The sequence below is a fragment of the Sinocyclocheilus anshuiensis genome, unplaced genomic scaffold, assembly GCF_001515605.1.
Source record: "Sinocyclocheilus anshuiensis isolate Anshui unplaced genomic scaffold, SAMN03320099.WGS_v1.1 scaffold405, whole genome shotgun sequence".
NCBI lineage: Eukaryota > Metazoa > Chordata > Actinopteri > Cypriniformes > Cyprinidae > Sinocyclocheilus > Sinocyclocheilus anshuiensis.
In genome coordinates, this window is record NW_015539855.1 from 251,918 (window position 1) to 270,494 (window position 18,577).

General features: G+C 38.5%; 1 protein-coding gene and 1 long non-coding RNA gene across 2 annotated transcripts in view; both read right to left on the minus strand.

Annotated features, from left to right (window-relative positions):
- Positions 1 to 5,689: 5,689 nt before the first annotated feature.
- On the minus strand, positions 5,690 to 9,511 carry LOC107684817 (uncharacterized). The gene is made up of 3 exons (XR_001633893.1): positions 9,375 to 9,511; positions 6,110 to 6,233; positions 5,690 to 5,770 (listed from the first exon to the last, which is right to left on the minus strand). It is a non-coding gene; the product is annotated as an uncharacterized LOC107684817 (long non-coding RNA).
- A 2,986-nt stretch (positions 9,512 to 12,497) lies between these two features.
- The window catches only part of tnfaip2a (tumor necrosis factor, alpha-induced protein 2a), a 17,576-nt gene continuing 11,496 nt past the window's right edge, over positions 12,498 to 18,577 (minus strand). Inside the window, exons 2-13 of the mRNA XM_016481154.1 lie at positions 18,284 to 18,487; positions 18,034 to 18,192; positions 17,036 to 17,666; positions 16,823 to 16,937; positions 16,455 to 16,577; positions 16,273 to 16,367; positions 16,094 to 16,186; positions 15,676 to 15,802; positions 14,977 to 15,102; positions 14,466 to 14,621; positions 13,452 to 13,573; positions 12,498 to 13,237 (exon numbers count right to left, since the gene is read on the minus strand). Coding sequence (XP_016336640.1) covers positions 13,078 to 13,237; positions 13,452 to 13,573; positions 14,466 to 14,621; positions 14,977 to 15,102; positions 15,676 to 15,802; positions 16,094 to 16,186; positions 16,273 to 16,367; positions 16,455 to 16,577; positions 16,823 to 16,937; positions 17,036 to 17,666; positions 18,034 to 18,192; positions 18,284 to 18,487 — 2,111 coding nt within the window. The 3' untranslated portion in view covers positions 12,498 to 13,077. The remainder of the gene's footprint in view (positions 13,238 to 13,451; positions 13,574 to 14,465; positions 14,622 to 14,976; positions 15,103 to 15,675; positions 15,803 to 16,093; positions 16,187 to 16,272; positions 16,368 to 16,454; positions 16,578 to 16,822; positions 16,938 to 17,035; positions 17,667 to 18,033; positions 18,193 to 18,283; positions 18,488 to 18,577) is intronic.

Below are 18,577 nucleotides of genomic sequence, written 5' to 3' on the forward strand. Positions count from 1 at the left end.
ATCACAAATGCAGACAGAGTTTTATGTTTACGCGGCGCGATGCAATGCAATGCGTAAAAAGACAGTATAAGTCATTATATTCCGTAATTATGTCCCCAATGGATGCAACAAATGCCTCGTTTATAATGGGTTTTAATGTTTTTGTCTCGTCGCTCCGTCCAGACAGGGCATCACAGTATGGTAAGAGACGTAACATTTCCGTCACACGCTTGAGGTATTCGGCCAATCACAACGCACTGGATAGCTGGCCAATCAGAGCACACCTCGCTTTTCAGACCGATGAGCTTTGTAAAAATCGACGCGTTTCAGAAAGGCGGGGCATAGAGGAGAAACAATAATGTACAGTATGTGGAAAATAATGTTTTTTTAACCTTAAACCGCATAAACATTTCATTACACCAAATACACAAAATAATGTTCTTTTTAGCAACATCATATGACCCCTTTAAGCTAAGAGTAAGGGCGGGGTTGACCTTGTTGCTATGGATGATGTCAGCATGCTTACTAACTATGCACACAGTGATTGGCTGATAGTCTCTGTCAGAGATTTATTCATAGAAATATTGAAGAACACAATATTATGTTGCCATATTCCAATACAGGTTTAAAAATAAAACTGCTAATTGCCACATTCAAATAAAGATTTTCAAATGCAGGCTAAGTGTCACTAATTGAACAAGTATGTTCAGCTAATTGTCAGCCTCTTACATGTATGATTCTCAAAAACAATTATGCATATGCATATCAACAGCCTTTTAATTAACAGAGTAGAATAATAATGGCTGATGGTAAGACATGCAAACGTAAAAGAAAACCAAACTGGATGCAAGAACAGCTGTTACTTCTTGCCCAACTGGTTAATGAAAACAAGGATATAGTCAAAGGAAAATTTGTAGTTGGGATAACCTCCAAAACCAAAGGTGATACCTTTTTAAGCGCTCATTTATCGTCAAACATTTCTAAAATGTTTATATTCTGAGGCAGATGGCTGGCAACAGCCATTTTAGGAATAGTTTGTGGCTTGGTCTTAGTCCTCTTCACTACTCCTAACGTTTCACAGATTTAGGAGCTAGTTTTAGTGCTAAAACACTTTGTGAAATACTTTTAGATTAAATATTTTGGAGTCCTAAATTTAGGACTGACACGCCCATTATTTTTAAGATTTACTCCTAAAGCAGCGAGTTATGAGCTACTTTTAGCCTTAAGATGTTTTGTGAATACGGGCCCTGTTGTTCGAGCACGTCCTGTGTCTGTTTGCCTCTTTAAGAAGAATCGCTTTATGTATTCCCCAATTGTAAGTCGCTTTGGACTAAAGCGTCTGCCAAAATGACTAAATGTAAATATAGATGTAAAACACACTAGTGTCAGTGCCATTTACATAAAACTTAAAAGACAATCATGCTGGACGCACCATGCTGTTAACGCTAACCTGGAAATTAACAACTTGTCAAATGGACTGCAGGTGGCAGTATAACATCTGCTAAATTGAAATGATCTGGCCACAATACTCAGTGAATCCTTCACCCCTCTTCACTGTGACGGAAACCCCCCAAAAGACCAGAATAAGGTCAGAGCCCACTCTGAATGAAGGCTATTGTAAATCCAGCGGACATTGAAACTAAGAAAAAAAGTGAAATTGAAACTGAAACCGAATTTACCCTTTTGTTCTGGGTGTTTCCACAAGGGGTTTCCAGGGAATCATTTATATGCAGATCAGTGAAGCACCATGTCAAGGGAAAAAAGGTACTAACTATACTAAAAAGTTAAAGGAATTTTATGCATTTTCCACGGGCATTTCCATGTAGCATTCAAATTGGATTATTGGCCATGCTTTAAATTGTTTTAACATATGGTTTATTTATTGTATAAATATAAATGCTTGTCATGCAACAGCACAAAATACACTGCAGTCAAAAGTCTGGGTGAGTTTAAGTTTCTCATGATCTTAAAAACAAACATTTTTAAATGAACTACACAGACAAATATAAGTTGTGCCTAGCTATAATCAGACCTAAATGAAGAGCAGCAAACAAGTGCCCGGCATATATCAGAAATCCTTCAGTACTATAAAGGCAGCCACTTTAAATATAAAATATAAGATAAGTTTAAGGTACAATATAAAATAATATTGAATAATAATATTGTTTAAAATAGTTTTAAGAATAGACAATATATGATTTTTTGATCACTGCATTTCCCATTTGCAATTGCATTGCAATTCTTCCATTTAATGAATTCATTATTATTCTAAAATATGTGGTAATAGTAAGTAATGAGTATGTGTGTCCAGACTTTTGACTGTACTGTATATACTGTACTGTATATTTATCATTTCAAAAAGTCAACTGTTGTATCTGTCTCAATGCCACAAAAAAAATCAACTGGTGGCACTAAAGCCAGTCAACAGCACGGACTCCACACTCACACTTCCCCGTTATAATTAAACAAAGATTCCTTTCAGTGATACAGTCAGTGTTGAGGGAGGCTCTGTTGAGTCACAGTAAATAGGCAAGACAATGTTGTTTAGAACAACTGGAGCGGAAGAATTTCATCAAGGCTGATGACACTAGTAATGAAGGGCTGATGGGAACAGTGAGGATGAGACAACACTGACTCATTACATATCAGAACTTATTGAGCACAGCCACCAAGATGATGTATTGCCATAATACATGACTGATACATCAGAGAAAGGAGGTTTTTAGATCTATTTTTTATCATACAATAGCTCTCAGTTTGAGACCCTGCTATGTGTATGAAAGAGTCATTATTAGCTTCACATTATGTATTTGTACATTATGTATATGCATTAATTTCCTTTAGCCTGCAGATAACCAGACAAATCACTAGGATTTTTTATTAATACCAAGTTAAAGGATAGTTCACCCAAAAATGACAATTACTCGATTAACCCTCAAGCCATCCTGCGTACTGTAGGTGTTTATGACATTCTTTTTTCAGACAAATACAATCAAAGTTATATTTAAAAAATGTCCTGGCTCTTCCAAGCGTTATAATGGCAGTGAATAGGGTTTAAGATTTTGATGTCCAATAAAAGTGCCTCCATCCATCATAAAAAGTGCTCCTCCATCCGGTCCGAGACTAAAATATGCTAGTCTCGCGAGAACCATGTTTTGCGTAGGCCTACAGCAAAGGAAAACCAGTCTCCTTTTGCCTTATATTGAAATTTTCCAGCATTTTTCTTTGCAAATCCTGGTTTTGTACTTCTAATTTGTGACCAGTGTTTTGTTTTGCTCTTTACACTGCGCTTCCGCGTTCATCACTTCCACGTTCGTCACCGCATTCGCATACGACCTAAATCATCTGTTGGAATGCCACTCTCTGGTGTACGAACATACGACAGTTAGTGGAAGCTAGAGATTGTTTTATAAAGTTTTAAATATGGATATTTTTCTTACAAAAATGCATTGATTCACTTCAGAAGGCCTACCCTCCTGAGCCGCGTGGAGCATTTTTATCATGGAATTATGCATTTTTATTGGACTTCAAAATCTTAAACCCCATTCACTGCAATTATAAAGCTTGGAAGAGCCAGGGCATTTTTAAATATAACTCCAAATGTATTTGTCTGAAAGAAGAAAGCCATATTCACCTAGGATGGTTTGAGGGTGAGTAAATCACAGGATAATTTTCATTTTTGGGTGAATTATCCCTTTAAGAAGAACAACAATTATTTAGAACATTGTGAATGCAAATGTCACTTTTGATTAATTTAATGTCTTCTTGCTGAAAAAAAGTATTATATCCTTCAAAAAAAAGATTGTAAGACTAATGCTTATATTTAGAAAAAATAAATACAATTTCGTAAAAGTCCGTTAAATGCTGTTAACATTTATATGCTATAGTTTAAGTATAATAAAATGTAAAGTATATCAAATACAGTATATAAAATAAAAAATAAAAGTATGTGATGTGTTACCATTTAAAGGAGACATATTATACCCCTTTTTACAATATGTAATATAAGTCTCTGGTGTCCCCAGAATGTGTCTGAGAAGTTTCAGCTCAAAATACTCCACAGATCATTTATTATATCATTTTGAAAATGCCTATTTTGAGTGGAAGCAGAAACACGCTGTTTTTCGGCCGTTTCTTTAAATTCAAATGAGCTGCTGCTCCCCGCCCCCTTTTCCAGAATAGAGCTGCGCCATTACAGCTCAGACCTGCTAAAAAACATCTGTTTTGGTTCTGACTATCATGTTTATGGCGCTTAAATCATGCATTTTAAACCATATGAATTTAAACTTCTGATATACAGTTTTCTGAGAGCACACATCCGAAGCACACGGACAGAAAGCGGCTGTCACAGCATGTGAGTACTAAACTAAATTCTCATTCACACACAAGTTTACGTTAAAAACACACAGGAGTTACAAAAAACAGTCGTTATGTCTGTGAAGGTAAACAGCTGGGAAATAAATTGCATGTTTATTTTAGATCTGTGTGGCATCAGCAATATACAGTAAATAATTTATTATTATTGTCTCCTGTCTCCTCTGAGGCTGGGACTCGAAATAGTGTTCTTTGCTCGTCTGTGCAGCCAAAGACAGAACAGTTAGCAAGTTTTGCTCAAACTTTAGCCATGAGATAAGTGCTGGTACACCGTTGTCGCTTGCGAAATGAAAATGACAGCACCGTGGGTGGAAATTTACAGATTAAGGGGCGGTAATATTATAATGAGATCCCTTTGCCACGTCACCAAGGGAGCGGCTTCCCAAAACAAAGCTACTGGGTTAATCTTTTTCACGTTTCCTTGGTTGGTAGATGCCCCGGGGACCTGATTATAGCACTTAAAACCTGGAAAAGTCATATTTTCATGATATGTCACCTTTAAATATGTTTCAGTATGCCCATGTACATTGTAATTTACTCTAGTGATCACATTTTGTTCCAAGGAGAAAGGACCGTCCTGAGCTGAGATACTGAGGCTTCTCTAAACATCTATATAACCAAAATTTGTTTATGGCCATGATACATAGCCACTGCGGTTAAGTAAAATAAAACTAAATAAAAATATACATAGAGGTAATCAATCAAAAATAGGAAAATTACAAATGGTCAAGATGGATTGTTCTTGGACCCTATGTGTAAATGTGTATATTCATTTGCGAAGTGTAACAATGAGGGTCGTGTAGGCAAGGTCGGATCCAATTGCAGACTTTCATTCAAACAAAGAGCGTAGTCAGACAGGCAAAGGTCATACACCAGCAAACAGTGTCCAGAGGGCAAGGCAAGAGAATAATCCAACACAGGCAATAGATAAAGGTAAGCAGCAAATGATCAGAGGCGATATAAACAGGCTAGGGTCAGAACAACAAGACTAGGAAACAGGATACTAGGAAGCACTTGGTATGGCAGCTAGGCTAATCAATACTGAGCACCTGGATGTGAGTGAGTGCAACCTTTATAGTGTCCGGGTTATTGGAAACAGGTGAGGGTGTAATCAGAGGGGATCTTGGGAAATGGAGTCCAGGGTGAAAGTCTGAGTGGCGTGTGTGGCAACCTCTGGTGGAGAGCAGGGAACGGATCGTGACACGAAGACTGTAAAAGAATAATATCAATGAGTTTTTATTTGCAACTGAAACAAGGCACACAGGTGGTATACTGTCCGATGAGTACTGTTGAGAAGAAGGAGGGGACTCTTGAGTGCAGTGTGCCTCTGTTTTCACTCAAAGACCCTTCGATCCTACACACATCTGAGCTCGAAAGGCTGGTCTTCAGGTTTAGGAGAGCAAGAACATGCTGCTCACTAGTGAAGAATGACAACAAAGTTAAATGACAAGAACATTGATGAAACGACACACACACTGTAAGACCGATTATCAAATTCTAATCTCTAAAATTCTAAATAAAATTTTAAAAAAAATCATACTGCTAATGCTATCCATACTGGAATGTCTAAAATGGTATTTGTATACCATTATAATTTGTAGTACTTATATGTGAAAAAAAAACAAGACAATTGAGATAATTCAGATAAAAATGATCACTCTGGTCAGTCAGGTCAACGAGTGGTTTTGATTGTGGCCTGTATCTGCCTCTTGGGTTAAACTACTGCATCTTGCCAGCTGTTATCTAACAGACTCACCTAATGTCAGGATAGTCTCTTGCCAGAATAACTATCTTTATAGCTGTAAACTCCCAATATCCTGTAATCTCAGAATCTCTGATAATTTGGGCAGTATTTGACAGAGCCATTCCTCTCTGGATCCCTAGAGAAAAGAATGGTACTTGATTTAGAAAACTTGATTTTTTTAGTCTTTTGAGATTTTAATCTATATATTTGCAGTGGTTCTTTGCCACTCTTACATTCTGCATTCCCACAATTCATTATGCTATTATAAAGACAATAATGCAAAAAGAATGCATTGATAAAGTCCATATTTAGTCTGTGACTCAATATCATATTGTCACAGTACAGAAGGAGACCAGGGACGGAGAGGTAAAGTAAACAGAGAGCTTTATTGAACAGGTGCTGGGAGAGAGAGAGAGATGGAGAGCAAACGGGTTAGAGCAACAGTCTATGGAATGGAAGGGATCGGGCTCACGTGATGAAGGGTTCCTTTGTGGATCGGGCTGAAGAGGAGGGCACAGAGACAGGAAGGTATCAGGATGGAGTCCGGGTTCAGTGAGCGGCTGATTAGTACTCCAGTGATTGTGAACGGGTGTGTGAGATGATTAGGCCTGACAAGGCTGGACTCTCCCTGACAGTATCCCCCCCACGGGCGGCTCCCGACGCCCGCTGCCGACGTTGAGGACGGCTGCGGCTCCGGAGAGCGGGACGATCTGGGTGACGATCATGGAAGTCACTGAGGAGTAAGGGATCTAGCACATCATCTCTACGAACCCATGATCTCTCTTCGGGGCCGAATCCCTCCCAATCCACGAGATACTCTAGGCGGCCGCCTCGACGCCGGCAGTCTAGAAGTGAATTGACTCTGTAGATGGTCTCCTCTGCCACGATTTCGGGAGGAGGTACGCCGGATTCGTCAGGCCCTGGGGAAGAAGCAGACATAGGGTGAACACAGGGTTTGAGCAGTGAGACATGGAAGGTAGGTGCGATGCGGTAGTGAGGAGGAACCAGCGGAGCTGGTTCGGAGTGGGTGGCCTGGCGGATCTCTTCATCGAGCGTCCATTGAATGGAACCCACAATGAGGGCTGGAGGGAGAATGGTCTCCGGGGGTATTACCCGTTCGGTGGCCTGAGGAAGGCGTGACAGAGCATCTGCTCAGGTGTTTTTGGGTCCGGGACGGTAGGTAACAGTGAACTGGAAACGGGTGAAGAACAGCGCCCACTGTGCCTGACGGGGGTTGAGGCGTTTGGCCTCCCGAAGATATTCCAGGTTTCGGTGGTCAGTGATGACCTGGAAGGGATGACAAGCTCCCTCCAGCCAATGTCTCCACTCCTCCAGCGCGAGCTTGATGGCGAGAAGCTCGCGGTTCCCAATGTCATAATTCTGCTCCGCCGGGGAAAGCTTGCCGGAGAAGTATGCACAGGGATGGAGGCTGGGAGGCTCTCCAGACTGCTGGGAGAGCACCGCTCCTACTCCTACGGTGGAAGCGTCTACTTCCACGACAAATGGTTTCTGAGGATCAGGCAGCGCGAGGGTATGAGCGGTGCAGAAGTCTTCCTTCAATTCCTCAAAACTTTGGAGGGCTGCGGGCGTCCAGGACACCAGTGGTGAATGGCTTGGATTTTTTTGTCATCCATCTGGATGCCCTGAGCACTGATGACATATCCGAGGAACTTGACGGTGGTAAGGTGGAACTCGCACTTCTCCAGCTTGAGATAGAGGTGGAATGCCGAAGTTGCGAAAGACTTGGTGGAATAACTGTGTAGCGGTTTTCATGGCCGTGGGTAATTTTCTGAGGGGGAGAAGTTTACATCCTTTTGAGAATCAATCCCGCGGTGTCGTCAAATATCACCATTTGAAGGCTAATGTCTGCGTTCAGCCCTTGCCGGAACGCAGTCTGTAAGGCCACTTCGTCCCATCCACTCGCCACCGCTAGAGTGCGTAATTTAATGGCATACTCGCTCACGGAGGCCTTGCCTTGACGGATACGGAAGAGCTGGTCATGCACGGATATCTCAGCCGCGGTGTGACTAAACACCTCCTTGAAGTGGGCGGTGAACGTAGATAGAGTGCGAAGGGCCTGACAGTTACTTTCCCACATAGACTGGGCCCAATGAAGAGCGCGGCCGGCGAGATGAGAGCTCATGAAGGCCACCTCGACGCGGTCATTGGGAAAGGCTTGTGACTGCATCTCGAAGTATAGCGAACATTGTAATAAGAAGCCACCACAATCCGCCGCCTCACCGGAGAAGATAGCGGGCCGTGCCATGGGACTGTGGGAGGCAGATACAACGGGCGTACGGATGGCGTGGATTAAATCCTCCAGTGATGGGGGGGTTCGGTGGTTGTGGCTCCATAAAGTGGGTAAGTTGTGGTCTGGTCTTCTGTCACAGTACAGAAGGAGACCAGGGACGGAGAGGTAAAGTAAACAGAGAGCTTTATTGAACAGGTGCTGGGAGAGAGAGAGAGATGGAGAGCAAACGGGTTAGAGCAACAGTCTATGGAATGGAAGGGATCGGGCTCACGTGATGAAGGGTTCCTTTGTGGATCGGGCTGAAGAGGAGGGCACAGAGACTGGAAGGTATCAGGATGGAGTCCGGGTTCAGTGAGTCAGATAAGGAGTAGCATAGTGAACTCAAGACCAGACGAAGTGTGATTGCCGTGACTGTGCATTTAAGCTAGTGCTGATGAGGTGGTGACAGGTGCGGCTGATTAGTACTCCGGTGATTGTGAACGGGTGTGTGAGATGATTGGGCCTGACGAGGCTGGACTCTCCCAGACAGATATTGTGTCTACAACAATAATTCCAGACTACTGTATGTTATTGGCAGCATGTCAAGCACACAAATGTTTTTGATTATCTAAACCATTGTAACCAATAAACCTTAAAATAGGCCTATAAAATAACCTTTAAGCAGGGTTCAGCTTCACCAATAGGGAGATTTGGGAACTGTGATTAAACACATACACAAATATGATTCCTTTTTATTTTTGTTTTTCTAAATTAGATACTTTAAAAGTATGATTCAGAGAAACAGAAATAGAAGAGAGAAACTGGAGGTTTCTGAGATTCCAAAACATAATGACAACCATGTGTTCCTATACGAGTCAGGAATTCCTGTGGTTTGTTCCAGGAAGAAAGCTGGGAGAAAATATGATGTGTATTTGTACTCTATTCAAATGCGAATGAAAATCTGCTTGTGGAGTATTTTGCATGTTTTGTTCACATGAGAGTGTACAGTATGTTCATATGCATGTGTGGGTCTGTATGTGATCTCACCACTTTGGCAAACACAGAACAGATTTTATTGCTGTCGTGGCAGATGAACTCAGCAGCTGCTTCTCTTTGCCTTTCAGTTTCAGATTTCTCTTCATCATTCGCCTCACATACTCAACCATTACTTCTACATGCAGCTCAGCCAGTAGCTCCTATAAACACACAGACACACACTTCATATATTTATAATTGTATCTTAAAACAATAAAAAAAAAACATGTTATAGAAACCAAAGTAAGATTACACATCTATTAACATCACATCACATAATAATTTGCTGCAAATCGGTTCTGACCGCTCTGCAGACAGGCTTTAGCTCTTTGAAGTTGTCTATGTTATTCTCAAGCACCTTCACCAGCTCCTCCACAACCTCACAATGTCAGCAAACCAAACTTGAGTCCACAGTTTATGGTACAGTGGCTGTGCAGATAAACAAGTCTGGTTATTTCAAATTTTGTAATTTATGAAATTAATAGTAAAAGAAGCATCAAACATGAAAGTAAAGCGCATTGTTATTTATGCAAGTACAATAGGACAGACGTGTTGGCCCTGGAACAACATTCCTATAACACAATCAAATGCCAAGCACTTTTATTAACCCTAACTCTAACAATTGAATGGTAAATGTTGATTCAGTAAATACTTGGTTGAATCAAAGTTAAATTGCTGACCTTGTAATTATCATATATAATCTACTCTAAACACTTCAAAGAAAACATATTGGAGCGCTACTTGCTGAAAGGACCTCCGTTTAATAGTCCCAGAAGGTGCTCTTTGGTTGGGTTCAAAATTATATCTCTAGAAACTATGGATCCAAGGCACTTCTTACAGTTCCAGTACTTGAGTATCTTTTCGGGTACTTTGTAGTTGTACTGAGTATCAAAGATATTAGCAACTTTTACTCTTCACTTCACTACATTTTTGAATGAGTATCTGTACTCTTTACTCAGGGTTAAGATATTTAACTTTTTTTTTTTTACCAATTATCCATATAATGTTTACTCCTAGAAAGCTATTATTATCAGAGAACACGTGAGCATAACATAACGGTTAGCAGATCAATGAATGAGAGGGCAGGTTACCAGAGTTACCCATATACCACACCATGTTACAACAAGTATTTGTGAATCACAGATATTTTATATATGAGATGAGGACATGACTGCAGTGCAATAAGGCCCAAACCAGCACAGCCACTGCAAGAAGGCTTCGGCTTTTTAATTTTACTTAACATTATTTTATTTATCCATTATACTGAAGAGATCTTTTTGAAAGATATTGTTTGTTTGTTTTGTTTTGTAATTTGGAGGTGTTCAGTTTTATTTTGGTTTTAGAAAATAAACGTGATCGCTCTCCTCACAAATCAACTCTTTCTTGTTTTTGTTTCATGTTCTCTGTGCCTTGCCCTGGACTTTTATGCCACTTCCTGTCTCCCGTGGTGTTTGTAGTCAGTTTGTAGTCCGTTTGTTTATTGGTTCCCCTTGATTAGTCTCCTCAGGTGTGTCTTATCTTGTTAAGGCCTGTTCACACCAAGCACAATAACTATAAAGATAAAGATATAGTTCTAAAAATAGTTCTCAATATTAAAAAATAGAAGACTCCACACCTGGACTTTTATGTCACTTCCTGTCTCCCGTGTTGTTTGTAGTCAGTTTGTAGTCTGTTTGTTCATTGGTTGCCCTTGATTAGTCCCCCCAGGTGTGTCTTATCTTGTTAAGCTTGTTAGCCCCCTGTGTGTATATATAGCCCTAGTTTTTCTTTAGCTCTTTGTGAGTTGTTGAATGTAATGGTTGTCTGTTTGTCAGTCATTCTGTTCTTTGTTCCCTTTGGTTTTTGCCTTATTGTTTGTTCTAGTTTTTCCATGAAATACCAGCACATAGATCCTTGCCTCTGCCTTTTTCCCCAGCTTCTCCACAACATTACAGTTTTTCACTGGCAAATCTCTTTGACTATATGGTTTTTAGGTACTCTTTACACCTCTGGGTGAGACCCTTGAGCAAGGCACTGAACCCCCAACTGCTCCTTGGGCGCCACAGCAAAAATTGCTGCCCACTGCTCTCATGCTCTGGGTTTGTGTTCACTGTTGTGTGTGTGTGCACTTGGATGGGTAAATGCAGAGCACAAATTCCGAGTATGGGACATCATACTTGGCTACACATCACTTTCACTTTAATTGAAAGATGATAGTCCGTTATGCCACATTAAGCATTTTGCGTTATGGGAGGAAAAGTTAAAGTTTGTGCATTTCATTCATATTCAATCTCCTTGCCTTATAGTACATTTTATTTTGCAAGTGTTATTGTAATCTTTTTCCTTGTCTTCACCACCTGGTTACTGTTGTAAAATGTTGAGATATTTTATTAAAAAAAGATTGCAAGTGACGTCACTTGTGCAATGTTCAGTCTAAGAGTGCACGTGCATGTCTGCAGCCAGAACCTTAGGGGATGTTGAAAGGTGGGACTAGGATACACAATTGACCGACGGCATAGCATCATAAACAAATCCTTCCTAACATAAAATATTAATCTAAATACCAGAAATAAGTATTAGTTAAACTCTCCATCTCACTATACTCGCTTCCTTACATTTTACTGGAACTTGAGTTTATACTGCAGTCTGATGCAAACAACATTTTACCATTAACACTGAAAAACACAATAGCAAACTTTCATTAGCCAAAATGTCAGGAGAATAATTTATTAAGAGAACTGAATGAGATCAAAATGTTTTGCCTTTCTTGTGTTAAAATGTAAAATGATGTAAAATAAATGAACCAGTTTTATGGTTTTTGTTAAAGTGATACAATTCAGTTTCGAGTTGCAATAATGGATCTTTGTTTTTGACAAATGTAAACATTTTATTCAGCTACTATAGGTAAATGAAAGACACCTACATTGACAGCAAAGGTAAAAAAAAAGGCTATTTTCTGAGCAGCTCTGATTCTCTTTAGTTTAAAATGACATTTACTGTACTTACTCTATTGTGCATTGTGAATCAAGGCGTTCTGCATAATCATTAAGTGAAACATTAAGTGCATTATATCAGAATGTTTAAATAATTTTTTTAAATAAACGTTTATTTTCAGAGCCGTGAACATGCATTCAAATAAAGCTAAAACACTTTATATTAGAATAAATATATTTATACCTTTTTCCATTTGATTTTACCATTTAGACTGTTGGCATTTCACAGGTTTTCTCAACTGGTTTTACACAAATTCAGTGCTCTAAAAAACTTAGCCATATTAAAAAATGCTATTGATTAAATACAACTTTCAAAATACACTGTTCTCGACCTTAATTTTAGAGAACAGTGTAAAATCAGTTGAGAAAAACTGTAACAATAATATTTACATATACAGAGTTTTTGTAATAATACATATTACATAAAATAATACTGATTATACTGTGCGTCCCCCGCTGGGATAGACTCCAACCCCGACCATGCAGAAGACATGGAAAATGGATATGGATGGATAATACTGATTTTGTATCACAGTACTGTATGTTTCATAGTTGTTTAACATTAGCAATTAATAGTAACGGAATTCAGATGACTTTCCATATGACGAGTACTTCTAGAGAATGTAAAATCAGAATAAAATCGTGAGTTTCCTTAATAATAAACATATTACATAACAATACTGATTATCTATTACAGTGTGAATCACAGTTGTTTCACATTAGCTATAGATGTAACAGGGCATTCAGATGATTTTCCGTTTGACGAGTACTTTAGAAAAGAAGGAAGTAGAGGACTCTGTGTCCAGTGTGCCTCTGTTTTCACTCAGACACACTTTGATCCTGCGCAGATCTGAGCTTGAAAGGTTGGTCTTCAGGGTTAGGAGAGCAAGAACATGCTGCTTACTAGTGAAGAATGACAACAAAGAACATTGATGAAACAAGGCGTACACACACTGTAAGATTAATAATCAAATTCTAAACTCATCTTTCATTTGGCTAATGGCAAAACTGTAGATATTTGTATAAAGAATGAGACTGAAAATAAGATATCTTACTATAGTTGCTTTCTCTAAGGTAAAATAACTGCATCTTGCCAGCTGCTATCTAACAGACTCACCTAACGTCAGGATAGTCTCTTGCCAGAGTAACTATCTCAAGTTGCAAACTCCCAGGATCCTGCAGTCTCAGAATCTCTGATAATTTTGGCAGTATTTGACCGAGCCATTCCTCTCTGGATCCCTAGGGAAGAGAATGGTACTCAGTTTTAATGTTACATCATAATTTCCCTTGCTTTCCCACAATTCAAGCAAAGAGAACAATGTAAAGAATACATTGAATAGAGCCATATTTTGTCTGTGACTCAATGTCATATTGTGTTTAAAATAATAGTACTACACTACTGTATGTTCCTGTCAGCATATCAAACACAAATGTTTTCAATTTTCCAAACTATTTTAACTCTTAATTAACCCTACAACACTCTAAGCCTCTGGGGCTTTAATTATTGTTGTAAGTTTCCCAATGTGAACAGCTATGATAAAAACATATTTACATTAAAACTTTGTTAAAATAACTAAATAGAGATAAAACAATGATCAAGGGAATAGTTCACGCAAAAATGAAAATGTAACGAAAATTTGCTCACCATGAATCCTCTGCAGTGAATGTAATTTTAAATAATTTCTTCTGATCAAAATATGAGTCCATAATTCATCATAACACTTCCTCCAGTGAAAAGGTCCATCCCTTGTCATCCTCTCAAAGTCCATTGACATATTTGTTTAGAACTGTTTAGGACTGTTTTCACTTGTAAATGGTGCTTGATCCGTGCATATTTCTCTCCTGATTCAGTTGAGAAAGCAATATTATGGATAGAGGACTCTTTTTTTTTAGCCTGGTTTGAAGTTAAAATGCCTTAATGATGAATTTGTTTATTACAAACATGCAGCCTTTCGCTTTACAAGACATTAATAGATTTTTTTTTATCAGCTGTTTGGACTCTCATTCTGACGGCACCCATCCACTGCAGAGGATCCATTGATGAATATGATATGTAATGCTAAATTTCTCAAAAAATCTATATGAAAGTATGTTCATATGCATACATGTGCGGGTCTGTATGTGATCTCACCACTTTGGCAAACACAGAGCAGATTTTATTGCTGTCGTGGCAGATGAACTCAGCAGCTGCTTCTTGCTGCTCTTTGTCTTTCAGTTTCAGTTTTCTCTTCATCATTCGCCTCACATACTCAACCATTACTTCTACATGCAGCTCAGCCAGTAGCTCCTATAAACATACAGACACACACTCTTCATATATCTATAATTGTAAAATAATAGTAACCAATGTAAGATTATACATCTGTTTATCTGGTTCTCGACCTTTTCCAAGGGCCCCCATTGCCTAAAACAATATTCGAAGGCCCAGCAAGTTATTTTTCCAGTTGTGACACATTTTCCAGCTTATTTTAATGTTTTTATTTTCTTTCTTTTTATTTATTTATTTAAATATGTCATCTTGAGACTCCCTTGTAAGTTTGCTGAGGCCCTCCAGTGAGCCCTTGCCCCCTTGGTTGAGAACCACTGATTTACAATATGTTACAGTTCTGTCAGAAACGATATGCTGCAAAATTGGTTCTGACCTCTCTGCAGACAGGCTTTAGCTCTTTGAAATTGTCTATGGTATTCTCAAGCGCCTTCACCAGCTCCTCCACAACCTCACAATGTCCAGCAAACCAAACTTGAGTCCACAGATTATGGTACAGCGGCTGTGTAAATAAACATTATGGTTATTTCCAAAATGTAAGAATTGATTTAAGAAGTTAATATTAAAAGAAGCATTGCAAACATGGAAATACAGCACATTATGTGATTTCTCTAAGTGAGGACTTCTGTGTTGGCCCTGGAACAACATTCCTATAATAAAATCAAAAGCCAAGCCATTTCTTAACCCTTTCCACAACCTACCTCTAAAAATCTGAGATCTGAAATTTGAAGTTAAAGGTTTAAAAAAGTGTATCATTTCATTGACCACCACTCCGCCACTGGTTGAGCCAATAGATGTTAGACCTTTCAAGCTAACATTTCATCATAACCATTGATTGATATGCTGTCCAACAAGATGTTGATACAGTAACTGCTTGGCTAAATCCAAGTTTGTTAAATTGCTGTAGTATCTATCAAATGCTGACTTCTACATTCTGATACCTGGATAAACTACTGTATACTAAACACTTCCTCGTTGGTCATCTAACATATAAAATTAAGATGGAAAATATTGATTAGGACAGTATCTCCTGGTAAACAATTATTGTAACGGCACATGATTTTTTGTTCTTTACCTTTAGTTCTGTGTGAATTCGACTGAGGAAGTATTTGTGACAAATTTTTTTGAGATCTGCTAATGTGGACAGGCAAGCTGTTCTGGTGTCCTCTGAGAAAGGACACTCTGGTTTTTGTACATAATCCCTGAAGATATAAAGAAAGAATGGTTGGTACAATTTTATTATAATAATGACAGACTTGTTAACATGTTACCATTTAAGAGAGAGCTGTAATTTTTATCAAATAAAATTATATTTGAATGATTTTAATTCAAATATGAGCAACAAAATACATTGTATTGTATAATTTATAATAATTTTTTAAATAATTACATTATATTGTAACCGCATATTTAAACAATTAAAAAATGTACACTTCTTAGAACTGCTGCAACAAGGTAGAAAACAGATTTCTCAGTCAATCATTCAAACTCACCTAAACTGGTAAATATTAACCAGATTAGCACTGAGAGTTTTAGGAATGTTTTCTTGTTTTCTTTTGATAAGTTCCTCCAGACTTTTCTTATAGCTGCCATTGAAAAAAAGGAGAAAGCATGTCAATCTTATGATTTTACATATGTGAGAATGTAACAATGATAGTTACTATTTAGCTACCTCAGAAGAAAGCTGTCCAGCTGGTTTAGAAGACTCCAGGCTTTACATTCACAGCTCAAAAGTGTGTTGACATCTTTTACAGCCCCATCAACAAGCTATAAAAAATGTTGACTCTGTTTAAGGATCCCAACATGTATAATTAAAGTAAGATGATGTTAGAGTCAGTAGAGCTCATAACCTACTGGTAAAACATCTACAGCAAAGTTACTGAAGTAGTATCCATCCATCAGCTCTGGTTCGATGTCATCACTCCATTTTTTCACTTCTTTCTCAAAAGCATTGGATAACCACTTTCTGATCTCATTCTGATGAGAGAAAATAAGCAACAGGAATTATAAACTAAAACATGCAGGATTAACTGATATGAGAGAGAGGAACCTTAACTATCACTGTATCTACACCAGATATGAGCAGCATGTCCAGTCAAAAGCAAACTCAAAAAAAAAATCAACATTTTATTTGCAGAATAAAATCAAATTCTGCAAATGGGAGCCTCATTTTAATCCTAACATGCTACAGATGCTATAACGTCAGTCATGTTCTGAATCACCTCTTTGTAAGAGAAGTACTGTTTCTCTAATCTCTTAAGATCCTCTTCAGGTAACAGAGGTCCAAGTGATGAATTGTTGATGTGCTCCACTAGTTCTTTATGCTTCAGTACATCTCTAAGAAAAATCATTAAAGAGCATTAACATTTCTGAAACTGAACATTTATGTAAAACAGCATGCTTTTGAAAGAGGAATGTTGTTTACTAGCCCTTACTTTGGGTAGTAATCCACAATCCAACTCAATATATAGAGGCATTCCTCTAAACTGATATTGGATCTGGCAAGCTCTTGGAGTCTGGTGGAAAATGCTTGATGGTAGAGCTGAGCATACGTTCGGCAGATGTCAAAATCTGGTGGGTAACACTCTCTCAGATTTCGGACCACTCTGAGCAGGTCTTTCTGCACTTGTTTGCCCATTCGGCAAACCTCTTTCTTCAAGGAGGTAGACAGGTTGTCTGATTTATTCTCCTGTTCATCTGCATTCTTCATTCGTTGCTCCACGATATTCTGGAGTAATGTGTCATGGATCTTTCTGCACCTTGTGGGCCTCCATATTGGTCGCTGATCCACGGCCACTTCTGCCCAGCGTCTGTCCTGTGCCTCCTCTTTAAGTATTGAAGTCAAAGCACTCTTGAGTGTCTCCTGGTTGTCCTCACTGAAAGAGTCATGGATGACCAATCTCAGTCGCAAAATAAAGAGCTCATAGTCCGTATGCAGCTTGTCTTCCTCATCTTCTGCCCTGGTCACTTCTTTTGAACTGAAGAGACATTCCTCCGCTTCCAACAGCTGCTGCTGTGCTTTAGCCAAACGGTTCTGCTCAAGGTTCCCATTGAAATCTAGCTCCACTGCATTATATGAGAGGACAATTACATTATATTAACTTCTGAAAATTAACCCTTAGCTTGTGCTAATTCTCATGTGTATGGTATAGAAGGAGTTTTAACTTTTGATGCCAACGATCCTCTAATATAGTGATCATATTGTGAGAGACCCATAATACAATATATGTAGCAGCTGCATTATACATTTGTATTACTGTGTACATTTTCATGTAAACTTTGAACATCAAGTCTGAAATGAAGACTAAATGTATGAATTGCATTTATATTGTCATTGTTCTAATGGTAAAACAAATTATTAAAATAATATCTGGAAAATATTTACTCTTTGTATTATGCTTACAGTGATTTTTTTTTCCTAACTATACTATACCTGTTGGAGTTTCAGGGGATTTTGAATTCTTCTGCCGTTTCTTGAAGTCAAGTTGTTTAATTTTTTCTGATATTTTGATTCTGATTTTTTGTTTCTGACATTCCACTTGAGGATCACCAGGGGAATCTGCTATGCCTTCAATGGTGTCAAGGTCCACTTCTAAAGTATAAATCAGAAATTAGAGGATGATAAGAAACTTGTTTTCTTCATTTACAAGCATTACAATTTACAACCAATTGTGCTATTTTACCTAACAGTGTTTCGGGGGTGAGAGCAGCTTCAGATTTTGAATTCTTTCTGTGTTTTATAAGGCTTTTCATTTTCATATTTTTTGCCATTTTCATTTTGTGCTTTTGTTTCTGACATTGTTCTTTGGGCTCTTCATCAGCTGTGCCTTCAATGCCAATGATTTCTTCACAGATTTGTTCAGATTTCTTATTTTCTTCAAGGCCTTCTGAAAGCAGAAAGTAATCAGACACATATCAATTAAAATATGAATCTTATAAAATAAATAAATCCTCATATCTGAATATTGGAATGGGGG